Below are 25765 nucleotides of genomic sequence, written 5' to 3'. Positions count from 1 at the left end.
TTTATTTCACGGTCTCATAATTCAACTTTTTTTAAAACCTCATTTGATTGTTTCACACATTCTAACTTGCTGTCTTCCTCAGTTGTTCCATTTTTACTTTCCTTAATCCTCTTTGATCAAGAAGACTCATGTTTGGTCCCTGATAAATGCTTGTCTATAAAATTTTTTTTTTTAAAAATCAGACTATTTTATTACTGCCATGGAAAGCCCAACAACCGTGTTTTCCTTGCATTCTACATGCTCCAAAGATATTCGTAGGTAAGGCCATAGAGTTGCTCAGTTGTGAATAGTTGTGTTTTCACAATGCTCAAGCGTCAGTCTAGTGCTGGAAGTCCCTTCACTTGTACTGGGATATCAATTGTCCCACCTGTAGCATTGTTTTATCAAGTTGGTCAGCTCTGTAGATCTAGAACTGGTCTGAAGTTACACACACTTAACACAGTTTACATTGACAATAACTTCAATTTATTACTACTATCAAAATTGTTTCAATAGTGGGGAAATATTCTTGGAATCTCTAATACCAGAAGTAACAATGATAATCTTTTAAGAGAATTGATGTTCCTATAAAATTTAGAGTTCTTTAAACTTATTTATGCTTTCCCTTAGATTGTTCATCTCTTCAATTTAGTGTATAAAATATATTTTTAAAATACATTTCATTGTAAGACTGTTCCTTTATGTAGCAGAAATATATTTAAAAAGGCAAGATATTCTCCATAAACTGGAAACAGCATTTTTTGTGGAAGGTGACATGATATACCACTGTAACTAGCTGAATAGAATATTATCCTAGAATGTGATCACAATTAAATTTTGGCTGTCATTACTTTCTCTCATTAATTACCTCGAATTGTTGTGTGATGGAATTATTGAATCATAACTTAGGGAAAATGTGTGTTTTGTGACCTGATTAAATTGCCACATCAAACAAGTGAAAGTTATAAGTAATTCACAAATTATTTTACTGAGGGAAACTCCCAAGTTCCAACTAAGATACAGTCCTTCCATTTCCTGGTAATGATTCACTATTTGCATTTTTCTATCTGAGTACTCACATTCTGTACAATGTTACTTGATTTTCTGTTTTGCAGGTACGATGAAATGGGTGTAATATTCACAATTGTCATCAGTGACACCACACTGGAGAGTGGCTTAGTACAACTCAGGAACCGAGATACTGCTGTTAAAGAACTGGCTCACATTTCAGAAGTGAGAGATTTCCTCACAAAGTACATTCAAGAATCTTGAAAAATGGCTATACATTACCAGTAGTGTCTTTACAGATAAAGGAATATGTGTACTCATAATTAACAAGACTTATAATAATGTTGATTTCTGAGTGTTGAGTAACTAAACTGAAGCTATTTGAATTTCAGTGATGAAATTGCAAATGACCTTTCAAGATCACTAACTGCGTTCCGACACTTGTAGCTGCTTTTTCTTACAGCAAACAATCTGAGTTATGTAATATTTATTGCTATTCAACAAATGCTAGCTCCTGACAGGTCTCTCTTTATAATGTAGATGACTCCAGTTTATTTTTCTTAGCCTTCCTGTGTGAATGACGTTTAAGTGTATGTCACACTCTTCATGGTATAGCATGTTGATGTTTGAGTTCACATGGTGCAGTGCATCATTATTTAACTTAAATATTCTAGTAAATGTTCATGATAAGTCACAAACATAAACTAGTTGATGGATGATAAAACCCTGATGATAATGAATGTTAACACTTATAATGTGCTGAATCTTGAATTAGAGTTATGTTATTAAAATTCCTCATCAAATCTACTGGTATTGTTGTTGCATTGTTTAGTCTTGTCTAGCTTTATCCAGCTATTCACAATATATGTTAATGACTTAGATGAGGGAACAAAATGTAACATCTCAAAGTTCACAGATGATACCTAGTTGGATGGAAGGGTGAATTATGACAAGGATGCAGAGATCCTTCAGCATGATATGGACATATTGGATGAGTGGGCAAATAGATAGCAAATCCAATAAAATTTGGATAAATGTGAGGTTATTCACTTTGGAAGCAAAAAACAAGAAGGCAGATTACTACCTGAATGGCTGGCTGTAAACTGGAGGAGGGGAGTCTGCAACAGGACCTGGGTGTCCTTGTGCACCAGCTAGTAAAGAAGGCAAATGGTATGTTGGCCTTTGTTGCAAGAGGTTTCGAGTACAGGAGCAGCCTTAGTGAGGCCACCTAGAATATTGTGTGCAGTTTTGGTCTCCTTTTCTCAGAAAGGTTGCTCTTGCTCTCATGGGAGTGCAGTGAAGGTTTACCAGGCTGATTATGGGGATGGTGGGACTAATGTATGAGGAGAGATTGTCTAAGTTAGGATTATTTTCACTAGAGTTCAGACAAATGAGGAGGGAGAGTTTCATAGTCACTTGTAAAATTCTCACAGGACTAGACAGGGTAGATGCAGGGAGGATGTTCCTGATGGTGGGTGCTTCCAGAACCAGGGGTCACAGTCTGACGATTCAGGGTGGATCATTTAGGATGGAGATGAGGAGACATTTCTTCACCCAAAGAATGGTAAGCCTGTGGGATTCATTACCACAAGAGGTAGTTGATGCCAAATGTATTCAAGAGGCGGCTAGATATAGCACTTGGGACAAATGGAATCAAAGATTATGGGCAAAAAGCAAGATTAATCTATTGAGTTGGACGGTCAGCCATGATTGCGATGAATGGCGAAGCAGGGTTAAATGGCCTCCACCTGCTCCTATCTTTTATGTTTATCCATAGAAAATCAGATAAAAACTATTTTTCTTGGTGATGCTTTGGATACACAATTGGGGATCTACAAATATTGAACCTGTGACCTTTTTGTTTTCTTTTACAGGATATAGCCGCTGGTGGCAAGGCCAGTATTTGTTGCCCATTCTTAATTGCCCTTGAACTGGTTTGGTAAAACAGTTTTGCAATATCAAAACCACAGTGGCCCCATGGTTAGCATTGCTACCTCAGTACCAGGTGCCTGGGTTCAATTCCAGCCTCGGGAAACTGTATTGATTTTCTCCATGTGGTTGTCTGGTTTCCTCCCACAGTCCAAAAAGTGCAGGTTAGATGGATTGGCCATGGGAAATGCAGGATTACAGGGATTGTGTAGGGATGGTGGGAGGCTCTTTGGAGGAGCGTTGTGGACCTAATGGACCAAATGGTCTGATAACACACTGTAGGGATTCTGTGATCACTGGACTGAAAACTCAGAGCCAAGGGCTGTCACAGCTGTAAACAAAAATCCAGAATTGAAAGCTGGTCTCTAATGGTGATTATGAAATAATCATTGTAATTAAAATAAAAAAAATTGTTTCACTAATGTTCTTTAGAGAAGGAAATCTGATCTCCTTACCTGATTTGACTTGCATGTCATTGCACAGCAACATTGCCTTCACTATTCTCTGAAATGGCCTAGCAAGCGACTCAGTTCAAGGACAATTAGCAACTGATGGACTTTCCAGTGATATGCATCCAATGAAAGGATTAAAAATTTAAGAAATTAATAAAGAACCATCTTTGCTTTGTGCATATATCTGTACTGAATGGATTTGTTGGATATAAGTTGCTATAATCCTTTTTCTTTTCGCTCTTGAATTCTGTCTCAAATTTTGATGAGTTTCTCAAACTCTTTATATTGTTGAATGATGATATGTTCGTATGGGGAGAGAGAAAAAAGGCAAACTTTTCAGTTGTTCCTGCATCCCTAATAGTATTTCTGCAGATCTGGGAGCTATTTATCTCCACACATTGGGTAATGGTAACAATGAGGACAATGCAAAAGATTGTAAACAAAAGTATGACTTCTGCTTAATAATTCAGCAATGATGATAAGCAATAATTGTGTGTATTATTATGCATTTGGGTTCTTCATTTGAATTCACTGTCAGTATTTTTTAATTTGGGAGGCAGAAAAATGTACTTTATAAATTCTATTAAGACGTAAAGCATTTCAGCTGATTTATTAATAACAATTAATGTAATCTTCTTTGTTTAACTTACACACTATTGGAAAAGCCCCTCCAATTGAAATTTGAGACAGTGCAGTAGGCTTACTCTCTGGCATGTTCTCCCCATACTTTCTGTTTCTGAGCCACTGTCTATACTCCATCTTTGTTGTTGCGTAACAAAATTAACATCACTTAATAGTCATAGCTCCGTACAGCACGGAAATAGACCCTTCGGTCCAACTCGTCCTTGCTGACCAGATATCTTAAATTGATCTAGTCCCATTTACCAGCAAATTACAGAGACATGGCTCCGGGATGGACAGGACTGGCAGCTTAATGTTTCAGAATACAAATGCTATAGGAAGAATAGAAAGGTGGGGGGTAGGGGAACGAGAGAGGAAGAGAAGTAGCGTTTTTGATAAAGGGATAACATTACAGCTGTATGTAGGGAGAATATTCCTGGGAATACATCCAGAGAACTTATTTGGGTGGAAATGAGAAATAAGAAAGGGATGAGCACCTTATTGGGATTATACTACAGACCCCCTAATGGTCAGCAGGAAATTGAGAAACAAATTTGTAAGGAGGTCTCAGCTATCTGTAAGAATAATAGGGTGATTATGATAGGGGATTTTAACTTTCCAAACATAGACTGGGACTGCCATAGTATTAAGGGTTTAGATGGAGAGGAATTTGTTAAGTGTGTACAAGAAAATTTTCTGATTCAGTATGTCGATGTACCTAATAGAGAAGGTGCAAAACATGACCTACTGTTGGGACATAAGGCAGGGCAGGTGACTGAGGTATCAGTGGGGGGCTCTACAGTTTTAAAATAGTCATAGAAAAGAGTAGTCAGGATCTAAAAGTTAAAATTCTAAATTAGGGGAAGGCTAATTTTGACGGTATTAGGTAAGAACTTTCACAAGTTGATTGGGAGTGGATGTTTGCAGGTAAAGTGATAGCTGGAAAATGGGAAGCCTTCAAAAATGAGATGATGAGAATTCAGAGACAGTATGTTCCTGTTAGGGTGGAAGGCAAGGCTGGCTGGTGTAGGGAGAGCTGGATGACTAGAGAGATTGAGATTTTCGTCAAGGAAAAGAAGGAAGAATATGTCAGATATAGACAGCAGAGATCGAGTGAATCCTTAGAGTATAAAGGTAGTAGGAATATACTTGGAAATCAGGAGGACAAAATGTGCACGAGTTAACTTTGGCAAATAGGGTTAAAGAGAATCCAACGGATTTCTATAAATACATTCAGACCAAAAGGGTAACTAGGGAGAGAATAGGGCCTCTCAAAGATGTGTGGAACCGCAGGAGATGGGGGAGATACTAAACAAATATTTTGCAACAGTGTTTACTGTGGAAAAGGACGTGTAAGATGTAGAGTGTGTGGAAATAGGTGGTGACATCTTGAAAAATGTCCATATTACAGAGGAGGTGGTGCTGGATATCTTAAAATGCAGAAATGCTAGAAATGTTCAGCATGTCAGGCAACATCTTTGGAAAGAGAAACTGTTTAATGTTTCAGTTGATGATCTTTGAGAGGTACCATACTCTTGAAGGTATAATAATATATGTCCAAATTTGGAATAGTATATGACTCGAGGTGAGCTTTCTGGTGGTAATGCTCCCATAAGGAAAGAGTAGCATAAAGAAATCTGTACCAAATGTTGGCAGCTTGAGCAAATTCAGATCTGAGTTGAGTTGGAGTTCAAGCTACAGACATTACATCACATCATGGAGGGAGAAAGATACCTGGACACTTTGTTCACAAGGCATTCAAAACCCTTAGATTATGTAGTTCTAACTTGCTCTGTGATCAAGAACAGGTGGGCTTGGTTGTGGTGAAGCAGGTGGAAAGACCAAAGGACAGCTCTCAAGAAACCTGTCCCAATAGTTGTCCAACAGTTATGAGGTTCTTGCAAGTTGTATGCACGGGAGTAGAGACGGCAAACTGACCATGACACCATGGTACAGAGAGCCATTCAAGTGAGGGGAGGAAATCAAATGATAGTAGGAATAGAAAACAATAAAACTAGGGTATAGAGGCTTTTCTTTGCAACCTTGTGTGCGTCCCAAAGGCTGTGTCACCTGACTAAGGTCAGGGTTAAGAGCATTTTAGGGCTGGAGAGGAACTTGAAGGGGAGGGATCTAGTTGTCATTGTCCATATTGATATTAATGATTTTGATGGAACTGGAAAGGTTTTGAAGACCAAGAATAAATTTTAAAATACATTAAAGATCTGTACTGGCAATCCAAGCATCTTGATTTGTTCTGATGCATATTTCCTGTTTATGAGCCTCTTCCTCTGCTTTGAAGAACGTGATGACTGATTCACTAGGCTACTCTCAGTTCTGCTTCTAATTTTAATGAAACATATTCATCTAAAACCACGTGCTGACACCCCCATATACTGGCTTTTTTTAAAAAAAATTACGTTGTAACTTAAATTACTTATGCATTGGAAAAACCCTATAGGCATTTGGGCTTGGCCAGTGTGTCTTCGCTGCTTCATAAATCATCAGAGAACTTCATTTCTGCATTTGCATTTCAAAAATTTTACCAGAGGAAAGTTTGCTATCTTTGCTAGCGAATGTGTTTGCACAAATTCAAATCACTGCCTAGGGTTTCGCATTAAGTTGATCATAAAACCATGATATCTGAATAGAATTATGCTATTCAGCCCATCGGATTTGCACTAGCATTCGATCATGGCTGATATATTTCTCAACCTCATTCTCCTGCCTTCTCCCTTTAGCCCTTGATCCCCTTAATTATTAATTCTATTTATCTCTGTCTTGAATACATTCCATGACTTGGCCCCCATTGCCTTCTGCGGCAATGAGTTCTGCAAATTCACTATGCTCTGGCTTAAGAAATTCCTCCTCCTCTCAGTTTGAAGTTTTCCCTTCACCCTGAGGCTGTGCCCTTGGATCCTGGTCTGTCCTAGTGGAAACATCTTCTCCAAGTCCACTCTATCCAGGCCTCTCCGTATTCTGTAAGCTTTAATCAGATTCCCTCATCCTTCTAAGTACCATCAAGTATAGACCCAAAGTCCTCAACTGCTCTTCCTTATGACAAGCCCTTTATCCCCAGGAAACAGGGCCCAAAACTGCTCTCAATATTCCAAATGCAGTCTGACCAGATACTTATTACAGCCTCAGCAATACATCTCTGCTCTTGTATTATAGCCCTTTTGAAATGAAAGCTGCATTTGCCTTCCTAACCGCCAACTGGACCTGCATGTTAACCTTTATAGAACCCTGAATTAGGATTCCTATTTGCCTTTGTACTTTGAATTTCTGAAAATAGTCCACACCTCAATTCCTAGCAATGTGCATAACTTTACACTTTCCCAAATTGTACTCCATCTGCCACTTTTGTCCAGACTCCTTACCTGTCAAAGCTCTTTTGTAACCTCCCTGCTTCAACATGACCTGTTCCTCCACTTGTCTTTGTGTCATCTGCAAACTTCATAACAATGTCCTCAGTTCCTTTTTCCAGACTGTTAACATATAATAGTTGTCCCAACACTGGCCCCTGCAGAACTAGTCACCAGCTGCCATCCTGAAAAAGAGCCCTTTATCCCCACTCTCTGCCTTCTGCCAGTCAGTAAATCCTCTTTCCTGCCAGTGTCTTATCCCTAACACCATAAGCTCTGATCTTATTTAGCAGCCTCCAATGCAGCATCTTGTCAAAGGCCTTCTGGAAATTCAAATGGATCACATCCATTAGCTCTCCTTTGTCTAACTTACTTGTTATCTTCCCAAAGAATTCTAACAGATTTGTCAGACATAACTTTCCCTTGACGAAGCCAAGCTGACTTAGCCCTATTTTATACCTTGCACTTACAAGTACTCCGCAATCTCATCCTTAATAATGGATTCTAAACTCTTCAACCGAGGTAAGGCTAACTGGCTTATAAAAGACTATCTTCTTAAATTGAGGTCATTTTCCAGTCCTCTGGGATCCTCCCTGACTCCAGTGATTCCTTAAAAATCACCACCACTGCGCCCATAATCTCCTCCACTACCTCCTTCAGAACTTTGGTCTGTAGTCCATCGGGTCTGAATGATTTATCCATCTGCAGACCTTTCAGCTTCCCCAGCACCACCTCAGTGATGGCTACAACAACAGAGTCAGGAGGCAGAGATGAATGAAGTTCCTCTATTCTTCCTGCCAACGTAGTTAATCTCACAATGAAATATTCTGCAGAGGCCAGTATCTTGCCACCATGTCACCCTTTATTTACACATGTATAGTACTTGACACTGATACGGCTTCCTCAGAACCAGCTCTGAGTGAACAGAACCTCTGACACTCCTGTTTGGACCAGATTAACAGCCCCAATCAGAGAACTTGTATTCTATTCTGACTTTGTTACAATCACTACATCCCTTCCCGCTATGAGTCTGAGGACATAGGCTGCTTTGTTGTTTTTCAGCTCCTTCTGGGGTGTTTTAGCACTGGGTCAAGTTCCTCCAACTCTGCCTTTGATATGGGCACTTGTAATGCACAGTAGCCTACCTCTTCCACTCAGAACATCTCAGAAGAAACTCATTCTGCCCTTCAAGCGGCAAAGGCATTGAGGTGGCGTTATCCACCGTGTCCACCTCAGATTCCGAAGTATCTTCAATATTTGATGGAGAGGGAGAACCCGCGGGTTCCACAACAGTCAGAAAGGCTGTTGAGGAGCCAAGTATGTTTTGCTGCTGCACCATTTATGAGCTAGCAGCTTTCTTATGGTCGACTTGCTTGTTCAGGATCATTGCACCCACCTGAACTTTATACGTCACTGGATTTGACCTCTTGTCGACCATGCCTCTGACCCATGCACGGCCATTCCCGTGGTTCCTACACCAAACTTGGTCCCCCAAAGTAAATTGTCTTTCTTCCTTAGTGGAGTCTTTTGTCCAGCAGTGGTGTTTCTGATGCAGTTTCATCTGGCACCACAGGTCCGGGGATATCAGATTTTACCTCATGCGGAGTCTTCTCCCCATTAGCAACCGTGCTGGAACTGTGCATGTAGTTGCATGAGGGTTGGTCCTATTAATCTAATAGGAGCCAGGACAGTTTGTTATCTGGTGAAGCTGTAGGGTCTTCCTTTAAGCCCTCCTTCAAAGTTTGGACTGCTCTTTCTGCCAGACCATTAGAAGATGGATGGTAGGGAGCTGTCCTTGTATGACGAATACCATTTGACTTAAGGAAATACTCAAACTGCTTCTGAGAGACCATGTATTGCAAAAGATGCATACGGTATTTCTATCATCCCTATATTTGGCAAATGAACTCAATGTACATCCAGCCACTTTGAGTGGAAATCCACAATGTTTAAGAACACAGTCCATGAAAGAACCTACATAGTCGATGTGTAATGGAGTCAGGGGTTAACCTGGCCATATTCACAAATGTGGAGGAGCTGCTTATGGTAATTTTTGCCCATGTTGGCACTCTGGGCATTGCCCCACCAACACTGCTATGTCTGCATCTAATCATGGCCAATAAACATAATTTCTTGCCAACATCTTCATTTTGGAAACCCCTGGATGACCCTCATGGAGTTCAGCCAGTATCTGGTAGCGACCTTTACTCAGGACAATCACTCTTGCTCCCAATAATAATAGGCCTTCCTCAATTATGATCTGGTTCCTCCAGCTTCATCATCCGTCACCTGCATCTAGGAGAAAGTGAGGTCTGCAGGTGCTGAAGATCAGTGTGTTGCTGGAAAAGCCCAGCAAGTCAGGCAGCATCTGAGGAGCGGGAGAATCGACATTTCAGGCCGGAGCCCTTTATCAGAAATGAGCAGTTTCAGATTTGTAGTGTACTGAGTATGGTGTTCAGGTCCAAACTAGGTTGGTCTGAATGTGGTCAGGAGTCCATCTGGGATCAGACAGTTCCGTAGGCAGGTACTGAGGAAGGAGATGTGGCTGTGGTAACGAGTCTGCTTGAGAACGTGGCTGAAGAGCTTCAGGGCAGAGAAGAGTACTTGGGGAGTACAGTGAGAGAGGGACTCACTGAGATCTTTGTAGAGAGAGGAGAACTTCAAGGTAGGCATCCTTGGAAGAGGCTGATGAAGGGCTCCAGCCTGAAATATCAATTCTGCTGCTTGGATGCTGCCTGACCTGCTGTGCTTTTCCAGCAACACACTCTCCACTCTCACCTGCATTTACCTAACGCCTTCCAAGCTACCTTCCCCAGCCCCACCCCCCTCCTATTTATCTGTCAGCCCACCCCCCCCACACATTCCAGATGAAGGCCTTATGCCCAAATCGTCAACTCTCCTGCTCCTCAGATGCTGCTGTGCTTTTCCAGTGCCACACTTTGACTTCTGGACAGTGTTCCAACTTTTAATCATGCACACTTAGTATTAGAGCCCATTACTGTATTTGGCCTGAAACTACAGGCAGCACTGCTTGGTCCTCTTTGGGGTTTGTTGTCCATTATTATTACAAATTTATGTCTGTAAAGCTATTGGTGGTACTTCCTGGCTCCAAATATGACCACTAACCTTTCTTTTCTATCTGACTGTATTAGCCAAAATCCTGGATGCATACACGATTGGGCATTCCTCTTCATTGGGTCACCTACAAGCTGATACTATCCTGAAGCCATACGGGGAGGCATCGCTTGTCAGCATCCCAAGTCTCGCTTGGGATCATAGTGTACCAACAACTTAGATGATGGTAGCTGCATTTTCATTCCCTGAAAGGTATGGCTCAGCTATATGATCATTTCTAACGCTGACTCCTTTTTTAAGAGTTGATGCAAAGGTGCCTTTTGGAGGCCAGATTATGTATGAATTTTCTGTACTAATGCACCTAATTAAGAAAGACCTAAGCTCTGGTACAGACATGGGAGACAGGGCACCTTTAATCGCCCTCATTTTATCTTTCAACAGTTTTGTCAACTCTGTCACCTGAGTAGGTCACTTGGCATGCCTGGAACACACGTTTCCCTTCAAAGGTGTACAGCCGCTTGGAAAAAAAGGACTATGTCTAAGTTCTCTAAGTACTCTTTATTGATCTTCCCTGTTATTAACATGTCATCCAGATAAATGGTGTCCTCAGGTAGACCTTGTAAAATGTTTTCCATTGCTGAAACATTGCACAGACTGACAATATCCCAAATGGCAGTCTTTGACAAACCCTCATGGGTATTAATTGTGGCATTTATCTGAGAATCTTCGTCTCACCACATTTCTAGTTGTCCATGGCTCATGTTCAGCTTCATAAAGGAAAGCCCCCCCCCATCCTGTTAGCTTTGCGTATAAATCTTCTTTGCAGGGAATTTGGTATTTACCCAGCTGTGGAAAGCGGTTTACCATTTGTTAAAAATATCCACAAAGGCCAACTAACCCTCATTCTTCACATTTAGTACAACCATTGCTGCACATTCCATAAGCTGGTTTGATGATTCATTCATTTTCCAGTCTTCTACTTTTGCCCATAAGGCAAACGGCACTGGGCAGGCCTTGCAGAATCATGGAATTGCTTCCTGGTCAACGTGCAATGTGGCCTTGGCTCCTTTGATAGTCCCTAGACCTTCAGGTATTTAATTAGGATTTCACTCAGGCAGCCATTTCCTAATCATCAATGTTGAGCAAATCAATATGAATCTTTTTCAAACAATTTCACTTCATCGAGCTTGGGTCCAAGCCTTTTACTGCAATCAGTGGTATCTGAATCAGCTGCTTCTCATTTAGACTGGAACCAAAGTTGCATCCTTAATCTGTAAAGTGTATTTAAGACTGTGATAAGTTCTTGATTGTCAGGGGGATCAAGGGTTACGGGGAGAAGGCGGGAGAATGGAGATGAGAAACTTGAGCCATGATAGTTGATGAACTGAACGGCCTAATTTCTGCTCCTACGTCTTATGTAAAAGGTTCCCCGGTGTAGGTTCTCAATCTAGCTGAGGTCTTGTGCAAACATACAGGTTGGAGTCCAGAGTGAATTTTGTTAAAGACTGGTTCTGCAATCACTGAAATGGCGCGCCATTATCAACCTCCATTAGAACTGGGTGACCTTTTAACCATTTATTTCCAAACCAGATGTAGGTGGACTTTCTAGGCTGCGCACTAGCCTGAATACAAGCCTATGAGATCTTCTATTTCCTTTCGGTTTAGTGAGAGTTTTTGTTTGTCTCAAGTCTGTATACAGGCAGCAACTACAATGGCTTGCTGGCTCTGATCCTGAAGAAAATTTTAACTTTGGCCTTGGCCAAGGCTTGGTGCTTTTTTTTAGGGATTTGCTGTGGACTGCCCTAGAGTACCTCTGTTCAAGATATGTCCTGAGTGAAGCTATACAATTGCATTCATTCAAGTGATGTTCCCCAAGCTGAGGCAGATTGGAATACCCTGTAACTCATATGTTCCAATTGCCACATTTTTCAATGATAAAGCCAGTCACCGTGCCTGTTTGAAGTCTAATTGGGCTTCAGCTAGTTGGTGCTTTTTTTCATAGTTACATCATTCATTTCACTCTCATTGCCACAAAATAATTGCAGATAGGCTGTTGTCCCATCACCAAGTCATCCTTTATTTACACATCCTTGACATTGATCCAGCTTCCTCACAGCCAGCTCTTAAGAGTAAACGGAACCCCTGACACTGCTGTTCTTTTTTTAACTTATGAAATGATGATTATTAATGTGTGATATAGATATGAGTTTTGGCACATGAAAATTAGTGAGAAAAAAAATACAAAAATTAGAAAGGAGTTGTTTGAGAAGAACATTGGAGTATCCAAGATTTTTAAAAAATCAAACTGATATCCTAAGATCATGAAGTTGACAAAGAAAAAAAACTTTTGACGGGGGTCAAAGGAAGAAGACTGCAAAAGTTAGAGAACTAACCCCACCGAGACCAGTATTCCGTCACCATGTCAACATTTATTTAAATATAGACAGTCCTTGACACTGATCCAGTTCCCTCAGAGCCAGCTCTTAAGATTAAACGGAACCTCTGACACTGCTGTTCTTTTTCTTTCTTATTTTTTTTTTCTTTTCTACCCCCACACTACCACCTAAGTGCGGTAGTGCTTATTTTATCCCCAGAACCCATGGTGTGTGTGTGCAGGTGTGAGACAGTGAAAGACAAAGTGCACGAATCTTTATTCAATTTCCACCACCAGGAAGATAGGAAAACACCCGGGTGGCCAGTGACAAGCACTGCCCTTCACATCAAGGGACAGTGCTGTGTGATCAAAACAGTGAAGGGACACTGCTGTTCTTTTTTTTATTTTAAAGCTTTTATTTTAACCCCCACACTACCACCTAAGTGCGGTAGTGCTTATTTTTTTTTTCCCCAGCACCCATGGTGTGTGTGTGCAGGTGTGAGACAGTGAAAGACACAAAGTGCACAAATCTTTATTCAAATTCCACCACCAGGAAGATAGGAAAACACCCGGGTGGCCAGTGACAAACACTGCCCTTCACATCAAAGGGCAATGCTGTGTGATCAAAACAGTGAAGGGACACTGCTGTTCTTATGTGTCAGCCAAAGCTCCATAATTGGACTAGATTAACAGTCCCAATCAGGGAACTCATTCTATAACGTCCATCTGGCTGACCTCATTACAATCACTAAACACAAGTTCCCATATTATATTCCATGTGCCAATGTTTTTCTCACTTGCTGAACATGTCTATATCCCTCTACAGACTCTATGTGCCATCCTTATCACTTCCCACCTGTTTTATGTCATCCACAAACCTGGCTATAGCGCATTCACTTTCCTCATCTAAGTCATTAACTTATTGTAAATAATTGTGATCCCACCACTGATTCCTGTGGCATTCCACTAGTTATAGGTTGCTATCCTGAAAATGTCCCCTTATCCTAACTTCCAATCTTTTGTTAGTTCAGAGATAATTTGCAATTCATATACACACTCCTCCTCTTCTTCCTGTCTCTGCCACACACATAATTTTATCTTTAATTCTATGAGTACTTAAAGACTTCCTACAGAATGAAAATTATGCTTTTGTTTAATAGTTTTCATTACCTCATTCCTGGTAAAATGTATGTCAAAAGTTCTATATTGGAGAATTTTCCATATCTATTTGAAAAGACAAGTAACTTTTTAACATTTTATGAAAAGTTATGAAGAATAATCTTTTTTTCAAATATTAGCAATTTTATTATTTTTTTAGAGAAAATCATTGAACATTTCTTATTTTTCTTGTAGAAAGTATTAGAAGAGTTTTGTTTAGACACAAATGTCATTATTGAGAAAAACTTCAGTCATATAATATACAGAAATGTTATTAAAATATTTTGTATTACGAGAATACAACCTCTAGATAAGCATTAACTAATTAGTTACATATTAAATAATCCTTACACTTCTCGAGTCCTACATTCGTGTACATCTCTGAAATGCTATTGGAAGTGATATCCCATACATAAAACCATTTATACAGTATGTGTCACTAAGGAGGACCAACTTAACTTGGCAATTAAAATGTTTACATATCATTTACCAGAATTAAGCATTTACAATTCAGTTATTTTTGGTAGAAATTCAAGCATTAACATCAATTATTTCAACACGTTTCCACACCTAGTTTTCTTACATTGTCTTTGACTTTCCTTATAATGATACCTATTTTCAGAATTGAAACAGATTTTCCACAAACTTCCCACAAAAAAAGAAAGCAATACTGGGAAACAAGAATGATCATAATATTTCATTTCTTGATCATTTAAACTTAAAGGAATACAGAGCAATCTTATCCAACATCTTTTCATAATTTAACCAGTTAATTCTTTGTGTAATTCTGATTCCCTTTCAATGCCAATAATATTATTGCTAAGCTTTGGTGTCCACTGTGGAATGCAGAAATCCAGATGAGGTCTCCTGCAAGATGATGCATCGCTTCCTTCCATTTTGTGGTTGAAATGAGCTAAAGACCAGAATTCCAAATTTCCCAAAGGCAATATAAGGATAATGAATTCCTTTCACAAAACCCTAAAGATGGCACCAGTGAACAACACCATTTATGAAGCATGGTTTGTCAAATTAATGGGGGGGGGGGGGCACACCAACTTTACGGACTGTTGCATGCATCACTTCAGGAACATCTTTGGCACTTTCCTGCTCATGAAGGTCAAAATTTCTGAACTCATGGCAGAGACCAATTGCTTGGGATCCTCTTACTGACCCTAAATATGGTTCCTTTGAAGCCCTGAACAAAGGAATTGATCAACAAATTGTTACAATAAGTCTGTTCTTTGGGCTAGGGTGGAGATATTGTGCAGTGCATAACGGGCTCGTAAACCTCTAGCAAAATAGCTTCCATTCTTACAGCAGGTCTAATTTAGAGCCTGAGGAATGGGAGCACAAGTTGTATGTAGTTTCTCCCTCCTGGCTACTATTAGACTCATGTGAGTCAAGAAGAGGTTCAATGATTTCACTCCATTCAGGAAACTCAAAAGAGGTCAAACTCTAGTACAACTCTCATTCTCTATTTCGAGGAGTTGCATTGGTTTTGCATTGAAATTATACCCAAAAATCAGCAGAGTCCTCTAAGAATTTAGGACCCATTACCTTTATGTCTTGTATTTTGCCTTGGTTTCAGTAAACAGGAATCTTTTAACTTTTTTCACTATTCATTTTGCATTTAGAGATTTAACATGGACAAGTGACATCCTATTACCAATAATTTGACACTAAGCTTTATAAGGAATTTTAAGAATTATGGGAGATGCATAATGATTGTCACTCTTGCAACAATTGATGCCACTGTAGGTGCTGATTTCATGTGAATTTCCTTTTTTTGTGGTTTCTACTTAACTCGATTAAGAACCAATATACCAAAATACAAACATGAATCCATGCTCAATTGATTATTTATCCAAAAGATATAAATTATTTTTAAGTTATAAACAACTTAATAATTTATTTGAAAATCCACTTTATAATGTACTTTTCAAATTTTCTTACACTCCATTATTTGGTATGCAAGTGGTCAAACTTGGGCCTGCACTTTGGAATTGATCAGTAAGAGGATTAAGGAGATTGTCTGAACATGCGTGATCTTTATCCAATTCTTTTGATGCAAAAACTTGAAATTGGCTTAGCTGTTTCTTCTATCCTCAGTACAAAACTAATACAAGTGCCAAGACATAGAACATAGAACATAGAAGAATACAGCGCAGTACAGGCCCTTTGGCCCTCGATGTTGCGCCGATCCAAGCCCACCTAACCTATACTAACCCACTATCCTCCATATACCTATCCAATGCCCGCTTAAATGCCCATAAAGAGGGAGAGTCCACCACTGCAACTGGCAGGGCATTCCATGAACTTACGACTCGCTGAGTGAAGAACCTACCCCTAACTTCAGTCCTATATCTACCCCCCCTTAATTTAAAGCTATGCCCCCTTGTAATACCCGACTCCATACGCGGGAAAAGGTTCACACTGTCAACCCTATCTAACCCCCTAATCATCTTGTACACAAAGACGCTAGTTGCAGGCATGAATATACATCTTAATAATCTATGACACTAATCTAATACTCAAAACTGTTATGCTCTTTGTTCTGTTTTCTCTATTTCTAAATTGGTTTATTTAGACAATAAGATACAGGAGTTGAATTAGGACATTCAGCCCAATGAGCCTGCTCCACCATTCAATCAGGGCTGATACGTTCCTCAAACCCATTCCCTGCCTTCTCCCCATAGCCTTGATTTTTTCCCCCATGTAAAGAATCAATTTTTAATCATGATAAATACTAAGGTAATATTTCATACAAAATGAAAGGATTTCTTGTGCCTGATTAACAAGCCAAATAGCTATTTACAATTTCTTGGTTTACTTGGTTCAAAATGAGTTTGATGACCAATTATCAAAATACAATCATGGGTCTAAGGTTCTAACTTTTCAGGAACCCTTCACCGTAACTTATCTAAAGCAATAGAAGCATATATTGTGGGTCCTTGTGGCTGTGGTGTACTGTTATTCTGCAGAGCAGCTAAATCAAGTTGAGTGTATAAAACGTGATTGGTTTCATCCTGTTAATAACAAAGAAAACAGAACTCTTACTGGTCTTTTCCATTTACACCTCTTTAGCATTAAAAATACATTAAGATTTGACTCACATTATCATCTCTAAAGTAGTGGTTAAAGAAGGAAACTGAACTATGGTATGCAGTATGCAATGAATTTGTATTTCTTCAAATTAGCATTTAATTGGAGCCTGAGAAATTAACTGAGTCCAGTCCAGAAGCATAGGAAGCAAAAAGATGACTTCAGTTTTGTCAACGTTTTTGGAAATGTTAGCTTGGCTTGGCCTTGACGTCACAATAAGCTGAAGAGAATAGTAATGCAGTTTGGATTGGTGGGATAGGCATAGGGTAAAGCTGTGTCATGATTTGATTTGTTATTGCCATGTACCTCAGTACAGTGAAAACTTTGTTTTTGCGTGCAGTGCAGGCAGCTCATGCTGTACAAAGTTCATAGGTGATAGAACAGGACAAGTGATACAATGTTACAGTTATAGAGAAGGTGTACCAAAAGCAAGATCAACATTAAATTTGAAAGGTCCATTCAGAAGTCTAATAACAGTGCGGAAGAAGCTGTTGGAAGGGATGAGATAAACATTTGGGGCACAAAGTTAGACACTTTGAAGGATGGTGAATTGTACTCCTTTAGACCCAGTTAAAATCAATATAATTTTCATCCTCTGTTTTATAAGATTCATAAGAGAATGCAGCAGCCAACATGTATACAAAGTTAAGTAATGTTCTGAACTTTAGATGAAACTGTGAGGGTAGGAGAAGCACTTGTGTTCAATATAATGTAAGGCAATTTACAATAACTAATGTCTGGAAATGTTGCACATCATGAGTAACTCATGAAATAAACTTTTGGTGAGGAAGTGGAAGTGAAACCTGGTACATTATAATTTGAGAAACTGTTTGATGCTGGATGGGGCAGATAATTGGTTCTTTCTGGATGGATCAACTAAAATAGTAAAAAAAAATTTAAACTTGTCCGATTTTATAAGCCTGAAAAACATCATCTTCTAATGATACAAGTTATATGAATTTTAAGTTGTTTGGGTAATGTTCGATACACATTAAAATATTACATAGAATAATTTATCAATGATAAAGATTTACTTACAGAGGAGGTATCGCTGTCAGCACTGGCAGCTGCAAGAACAGAATTGAATTACTATAATTAAATGCAATAAAGTGAACACCCAGTTGTTCCTCTATTTATCACTCCTTTTCTGAACCAATATCTCACTTCGGTATTTTTCCATTTGTCCTACAGTATTTTTTTCTGTCTCTTGTTATCATAAACATTCCTTTGTTATAGTGTTAATCTCTTCCGTACTGTGTTTTACTACCTTTTGATTTTGAAGAAAGGAAGGTTGAAACCAGAATAAATAGACAGAGTAGCAGATCAAAAGCTGAAACCAAAGGGACATGAAAGCAAGCTATTTCTGCTGTTCAATTAATGGGGATTATTAATATCTAAGTCAGTGGCATGTTATCTTATGAAAACAAGTTGACAAGTTTAAGTTAATTACTCCACTTTTGTTTGTCATTTATATAAATGATTTGGATGAGAATATAGTAGGCATGGTTTGTATGGCTGGGGATGATACCAAAATTGGTGGTAGTGTGGACAGTGAAGAAGCTTATCTAAGATTATAAAAAGATCTTGATTGATTGGGTCAATGGGCTGAGGCATGAGAGATGGGGCTTAATTTGGATAAATGTGGGTATTGCATTTTGGTGAAACAAATAAAACCAGACCTATACAAGTAATAGTGGGTCACTGGTAGAACAAAAAGACCCACGGGTTAAGGTACGTAATTCTTTGAAATTTGCATCACCGGTGGACAGGGTGTTTAAAAAGGTATTTAGCATGTTTGTCTACATTGCTCAGATCTTTGAGTATAGGAGTTGGGATGTCATGTTGCAGTTGTACAGAATGTTGATGAGGCCTCTTCTGGAGTACTGTGTACAGTTTTGGTCACCCTGCTGTAGGAAGGATATTATTAAGCTGGAGAGGGATCAGAAAAGATTTACTAGGATGTTGCTGGGACGGAGGGTTTGAGTTATGGGGAAAGGCTGGATAGGCTGGAACGTTTTTCATTGGAGCATAGGAGGTTCAGGGGTGACCTGATAGAGGTTTATAAAATCATGAGGGGCATAGATAAGAGGGTGAGGGATTTCAAAACAAGGGGCATGTTTTTAAAGTGAGAGGAGGAAGTTTTAAGAAGCACATGAGGGGAAACATTTTTACACAGAGTGATGCATGTGTGGAATGAATTGCTAGAGGAAGTGATGAAAGCAGGTAAACTGCATTTAAAAGACATTTGGATAAGTACATGAATAGGAAAGATTTGGAGGGATATGGGTCAAATGCAGGCAAATCAGATTAGTTTAGTTTGGGAATATGGTGTGCACTAGTGACGCCTCAGCTAAATATATGGACATATGATTGATAAACGTACAGACCTGTATATACAAATGATAAGTTCTGATCTCTGTATGTAAATGTTTACGTATGTGTGGCATGACCAACTGTACAGACCATCAAATTATTTTATGAATAAAGTATATTTTTGAAATAAAAAATTGGTGTGTACTAGTTCTACAGAAGGGTGCTTCTTCCAAACTGTATGATTCAATTACTCTGACCTTAAAAATTACTTTGGAAGTTTGAATCTCCTTAAATATTAAGCATGCTTTTAAGCTTATAATGCCTCATCATTTCCTTGGCAATTATCATTTTCTGAAGCACATGACGTACATTAAATCACTCTTTTGAAATATGAGCTTTGCTGTATTTTTATTAGTTTTTTTAATCAGAAAAAGTAATCAATTTAATGATTGAGCATACTACCGCTCAAGTGAAAATAAATAAAATTTGAAAGTGACTAATATTGGTCTGTACTGGTCTTGCCTACCTTACAGTGGAACTCAAATTCAGTCCAATACAAGTCATTTTCAAGTTTCATTTTTGTTTCCTTCCAATGTCAGGACCAGAAAAACAACTGATTTCTAAAGCACAGAAACTGGAATAATAATTTAAAAAAATCAAAACTCAAATACAGCAGGGACCATACTTAGAAAGTCTGTCTTTTTGAGAAAATCCTTACGTCTGCTTTAAATTTGTATTCCACTCTCCCAGTGTATCCACAATTTACCAACAAATCAATACTGAGGCTAGGAGGGTGTGGTAAATTCTAATCTAAACCCTAAGAGAAATCAAAAGAAGACTCAGTGTGAGGGTCTTGAGTGAGATTAATTTGCACAACAATGAGGAAATATTTAAATTTAGGCCCATTTGCAAGTTATGACAGGTTTCTGTTTGCATTTTTGTCTCATTACTCTCCAGTTCATGTTTAAAACATGGCAGCAGTGAGTTCAAAGTCACTCCCTTGCTCTTATGGTATTTAGAATCCATTTGTATACATTTCTCATTGGTGCTAGTTAATATAGAAGATAGAATATTTCCAAATCTAGATGTGCGGGACAGCCAAATGATCAGCCAAGGTGGCACTAGTAGGGTACATGCCCTTTTTGTCACCTCAGAATTCAAAATCTGGTCAGGAAAGTTTATAGGCATTCTTCCTGACCCATCTTAAGTGGTAAATTAATGGCTCCAATTGCCACTATCTCTGGGCATAGAAGAAGGCAGGAGGGTGGCTGCTGAAAGCCACCTGGTACCTGCCTTTGAACCCCTGATCTCTTCTCCATGCAAACCCCCACCCCATGATTCTGACAAAAAAAATGTTTACCCTATCACTGGTGCAACTGTTCACCATTGCGCACCCTGGGCATCTAGTGATGTTCTCTAGCACCCAGCAGAGGGCAAGACTTCAGTTGAGAAGCCCACCAGACAGCAATTAAATGCCGGATTGGTGCTTAAACCAGCAGGGTTTGTTGCTGCTTGGGACACAGATGGTTCATCACCCCCACACTTAACGCAAAGTGCACCAAATCCAGCCCTCAGCAGCAGTTTGTTCAACTGGAACTATTTCAGATGATTAAATGGTTGGACTTGCTTGGGGTCACTGATTCAATTATTGGTTGATCAGCAAAGCTGTTGCTTCAATAGAATGGTTTCAGTATATCCAGGTTTACAATATAAATTACCTCAGCATGTTTTTAAAACTGAAATAGGAAACATTTCAAACTACCTGACAGCTATAGGGCGGCACGGTGGCACAGTGGTTAGCACTGCTGCCTCACAGCGCCAGAGACCCGGGTTCAATTCCCACCTCAGGCGGCTGACTGTGTGGAGTTTGCACGTTCTCCCCGTGTCTACGTGGGTTTCCTCCGGGTGCTCCGGTTTCCTCCCACAGTCCAAAAAAATGTGCAGGTCAGGTGAATTGGCCAGCCTAAATTGACCCTAGTGTCAGGTAAGGGGTAAATGTAGGGGTATGGGTGGGTTGCGCTTCGGCGGGTCGGTGTGGACCTGTTGGGCCGAAGGGCCTGTTTCCACACTGTAATGTAATCTAATCTAGATGTCAATAACTGTAATTCTATAAATATTCAATGTAATGTCAATATATGTAGAATGATGTAATTCCGTACTTTAAAAAAGAGCAAAATTCAAATTAGTCTTTTCTCCTAAAGAAAAGATTTTACTGTAAAATCAAGTAAGAAAAACAAGTCAATCTGAGTCCAAATACATCAGAAAACTAGCAGTTAGTAAAATGGAAAACTTTGTTCTCCCTTACAAGATGTAGGTTTTACTTATGAGTAATTTTAAAAAAAAGAGTATACAACCTTTTCTTTTTGATGTCACATTCGTGTAATCTGCTTCGCAATCACTTTCAGAATCATCTTCTGTAACTATATAATGTAGAACAAGAAGTGTTTAAAAGCCATTTCAGATCTGTTCCAAATCTGTCCAACTATGAACTTGGACTCAGCATCACTGATCTCCTTCAAACAGATCCTACATTTTTTACAATTACAAATTCCCATTACCCTCTAAACAATAGTCATCTAATTTTGGCAAATGAGAAAATAGCAAACTTATCACCCATTCCCCTTTAGCATTCCTTTCTCTTAAACTGACTTGTTCTTTATTCATTTCCTTACCAAAAGGTCATTAAAAAGAACAGTAGCAGGATTTGGTATTCGTGTCTAGAATAGAGTCAGGTGTTGAATATTAAATACATTACCTTATGAGTAAAAAGATGTTGTGTACTAATTTTAGTTGCATGTGGTGGTGGTGTCCTACCTCAAAGCCAGGAGGCCCAGTCCCATCTGGTTCAGAGATGTATTATATGTCTGATCAGGTTAAATGAAAATATTCATCCCCAATAGCAACAAATAGCTTGAGATACTCAAACTAGGTACAGATTGATCTCTCACTTTGTCAGCTTGATAGTACTTCTTCACTACTGTTTCAAATCAGTTGTAGATTCTTTGCGGATATTGTCTACCTCTTGCTACTAAACTACTCACCTCAGGGGCAGTAGACTGTACTTAGTGAGAACAGTGATTTTTGTCAAGTATAAATTTAAATGTATATGGTCGCTGATTACGATCAGTATCAACAAATTAAGGAAAATATTGCATTAATTACAAGTTCCTGAATTTTGCATGAGACCTGTTTCTGGGCAGAATGTGAATGTGGCGAGCCACTGATACTGATATTCAATTTTAGAATGGAAGGACGAGGCGTAGAGTGAGGGCATAGGGGAAACCAGACACAAGAAAATTGATTGTCTATTACGTAACTCATACCTTTTCTTTTATTTGGTATCCAATGAATGAATCCAGAGAAAGGGAGGCATTTAACATAAAATCAGGAAGGACCTTTTCACATAAAGGGTGGGCAATTCACAAAACGAGAAATCCACAAACCAAGGCTAACAGTCTAGCGACCAAGAGTTTAAATTCTCCACGCTCCCCCCCCAAAAAAGCTGATGAAATTTAAATCTAATCAGCATAGAATTGCAAATCAATCCCAACTGTGAAACTATGATTTTGTAAAAGCCATCTGATGCATGAATGTCCTTTACGGAAGGATATCTGCTATTCTTATATTGTTTGGCATACATCTGACTCCAGACCCACATCAATGTGGTTGATTCACTGCTGAAGTGGCCCAGCAAGCCACTTATTTCAAGGGCAACTAATACTGTTCTTGCCTGTGACGATCACCATTGCGTGAAAAGTTTGAGGTCAATTTCACTAACGTTCAAATTGAAGGCAGGCCTGGAAGCTTTGCATTAGTCAAGACTAGAGATAACAAAGACATGAGTAAGATTTTCAGCAGCAAATGAGCTGAAGTAAAGATGGAGCTACGCAAGTTAGGAGATGGTTTTGGTGTGGAAGAGGATATGTGCATGGAAACTTAGCTCAACATAATACAGCAATGAACAGAGTATCAGAATTATTAAGGTGCAGAAGGAGACTATTTAGCCCATCAAGCATGCACCAGCTCTCCAAATGAGCATTATCTCTTAGTGCCATTTTCCTGCCTTTTCCCATAACACGGCACATTGTTTCTACTCAAATAATCATCTTATGTCCTCTTGATGTACAAGGAAGTGAGAGCGGAATTTGCAGAGGCATTGGTCATAACTTTCAGTTCTTGAATCGGATGGAGCCATATGACTGGAGAATTGTAAACATTATGTCCTTGTTCAAAAAGGGGTGCAAGGAGAAGTCCAGCAATTACAGACCAGCCAGTTTATCTTTGGTGATGGAGCAATCCCTGGAAACTCAGGCTGGAATTGATAGTTGTGTAAACAAATATTGGTTAATTAAGAAAATTTAGCATGGGTATCTTAAGGAGCATTGTGTTTAACTAGCTTGCTGGAGGTTTGAAGAAAGTACAGAGAGGGATGATGAAAGCAATTCTGTTGATATGAACTCTCAAAAGGCAAAAGGATTGGGCATGCTAAATTGCCCATAGTATCTAGGGATGCGCAAGCCAGGTGGATTAGCCATGGTAAATTCAGGGTTACAGGGATAGGGTTGTGGGTGGGATGTTCTTCAAAGGGTCAATATGGACTTAATGGGCTGAATGGCTTGCTTCCACACTGTAGGGATTCTGTGATTCGATTCCGATGCATTGCCAACTTGTGTTACTATTCAGTAGGGGGGGATGGGAACCAAAATTGTAATTCGAGTATACAGCAGCTTCAGAGTAGTGAAGTTAGAACTAAGATTTCAAAATCACAAGAGGGCACTGGCAAGCAAGAAGTTGATTTGAAGTGTGTCTACTTCAATGCCAGGAGCATCCAGAATAAAGTGGGTGAAGTTGGAGCATGGGTTGGTACCCTGGATTTCAATGTTGGGGCCATTTTAGAGACATGGGTAGAGCAGGGATGGGAACGTTTATTGCAGGTTCTGGGATTTAGATGGTTCAGTAAAGAACAGGGAAAGCGGTAAAAGAGTGTGGCACTGTTAGTCAAGGACAGTATTACGGTTGCATAAAGGACATTTGAAGACTCATCAATTGACGTAGTACGGGTTGAGATTAGAAACAGGAAAGGAGAGGTTACCCTGTTGGGAGTTTTCTATAGGCCTCCAAATAGTTCCATAGATGTAGATGATAGGATAGCAAAGATCATCCTCGATAAGACCAAGAGTGACAGGGTAGTTGTTATGGGGGACTTTAACTTTCCAAATATTGACTGGGAATACTAAAGTTCAAGTACTTTAGATGGATCAGTTTTTGTCCAATGTGTGCAGGGGAGTTTCCGGACAGTATGTAGACAGGCGAACAAGGGGTGAGGCCACATTAGATTTGGTATTGGGTAATGAACCCGGCCAGGTGTTAGATTTAGAGGTAGGGGAGCACTTTGGTGATAGTGACTATAATTCAGTTTTGTTTACTTTAGTGATGGAAAGGGATAGGTATATACCGCAGGGCAAGAGTTACAGCTGGGGGAAACGCAATTATGATGTGACTGAGCAAGATTTAGGATGCATAGAATGGGGAAGGAAACTGCAGAGAATGGGCATAATTGAAATGTGCAGCTTATTCAAGGACCAGCTACTACAGGTCCTTGATAAGTATGTACCAGTCAGGCAGGGAGGAAGTTGTCGAGCATGGGAGCTGTGGTTTACTTACGAAACGGATTCTCTTGTCAAGAGGAAGAAGAAGGCTTATGTTCAGGTGAGATGCTGTGGCTCAGTTAGGGCACTTGAGAGTTACAAGTTAGCCATGAAAGACCTAAAGAGAGAGTTAAGATGAGCCTGGAGGGGACATGAGAAGTTGTAGGTGGATAGGATCAAGGAAAACCGTAAGGCTTTCTATAGATATATCAAGAATAAAAGAATGACTAGAGTAAGATTAGGGCCAATCAAGCATAGGAGTGGGAATTTGTGCATGGAGTCAGAGGAGATAGGGGAAGCACTAAATAAATAATTATCATCAGTATTCACCCTAGAAAAAGACAATGCGGTGGAGAAGAATACTGAGATACAGGCGACTAGACTATTTGGGATTGAGGTTCATAAGGAGGCGGTGTTAGCAATTCTGGAAAATGTAACAATAGTAAGTCCCCTGGGCAGGATGGGATTTATCCTAGGATTCTCTGGGAGGCCAGGGAGGAGATTGCCAAGCCTTTGGCTTTGAGCTTTATGTCATCATTGTCTACAGGAATAGTGCCAGAAGACTGGAGGATAACAAATGTTGTCCCCTTGTTCAAGAAGGGGAGTAGAGACAACTCTGGTAATTATAGACCAGTGAACCTTACTTCGGTTGTGAGTAAAGTATTGAAAAGGGTTATAAGAGATAGGATTTATAATCATTGAGAAAGGAATAAGTTGATTCGGGACAGTCAACACAGTTTTGTG

General features: G+C 39.5%; 2 protein-coding genes across 11 annotated transcripts in view; one reads left to right on the top strand and one right to left on the bottom strand.

Moving 5' to 3' along the window:
• Positions 1-1794, top strand: part of polg2 (polymerase (DNA directed), gamma 2, accessory subunit) — a 78237-nt gene extending 76443 nt beyond the window's left edge. For all 3 annotated transcript variants that reach the window (XM_088000728.1, XM_088000727.1, XM_043715038.2), the window contains one exon: positions 1095-1794. In XM_088000728.1, coding sequence (XP_087856854.1) covers positions 1095-1251 — 157 coding nt within the window. In that variant the 3' untranslated portion in view covers positions 1252-1794. The remainder of the gene's footprint in view (positions 1-1094) is intronic.
• Positions 1795-16435: 14641 nt separating this feature from the next.
• LOC122562260 (platelet endothelial cell adhesion molecule-like) overlaps positions 16436-25765 on the bottom strand; it is an 85002-nt gene continuing 75672 nt past the window's right edge. For all 8 annotated transcript variants that reach the window (XM_043715023.2, XM_043715025.2, XM_043715026.2 and 5 more), the window contains 3 exons: positions 21728-21793; positions 18099-18127; positions 16436-16984 (listed from right to left, as the gene is read on the bottom strand). In XM_043715023.2, the coding sequence (XP_043570958.2) occupies positions 16865-16984; positions 18099-18127; positions 21728-21793 (215 nt within the window). In that variant the 3' untranslated portion in view covers positions 16436-16864. The remainder of the gene's footprint in view (positions 16985-18098; positions 18128-21727; positions 21794-25765) is intronic.

Source organism: Chiloscyllium plagiosum, unplaced genomic scaffold (assembly GCF_037043375.1).
Source record: "Chiloscyllium plagiosum isolate Xiang-an unplaced genomic scaffold, Cpla_swu_hap1 HiC_scaffold_25, whole genome shotgun sequence".
Taxonomy (NCBI): domain Eukaryota; kingdom Metazoa; phylum Chordata; class Chondrichthyes; order Orectolobiformes; family Hemiscylliidae; genus Chiloscyllium; species Chiloscyllium plagiosum.
Note: the sequence above shows the minus strand (reverse complement) of the source record. Positions and strands in the feature narration are given on the sequence as shown.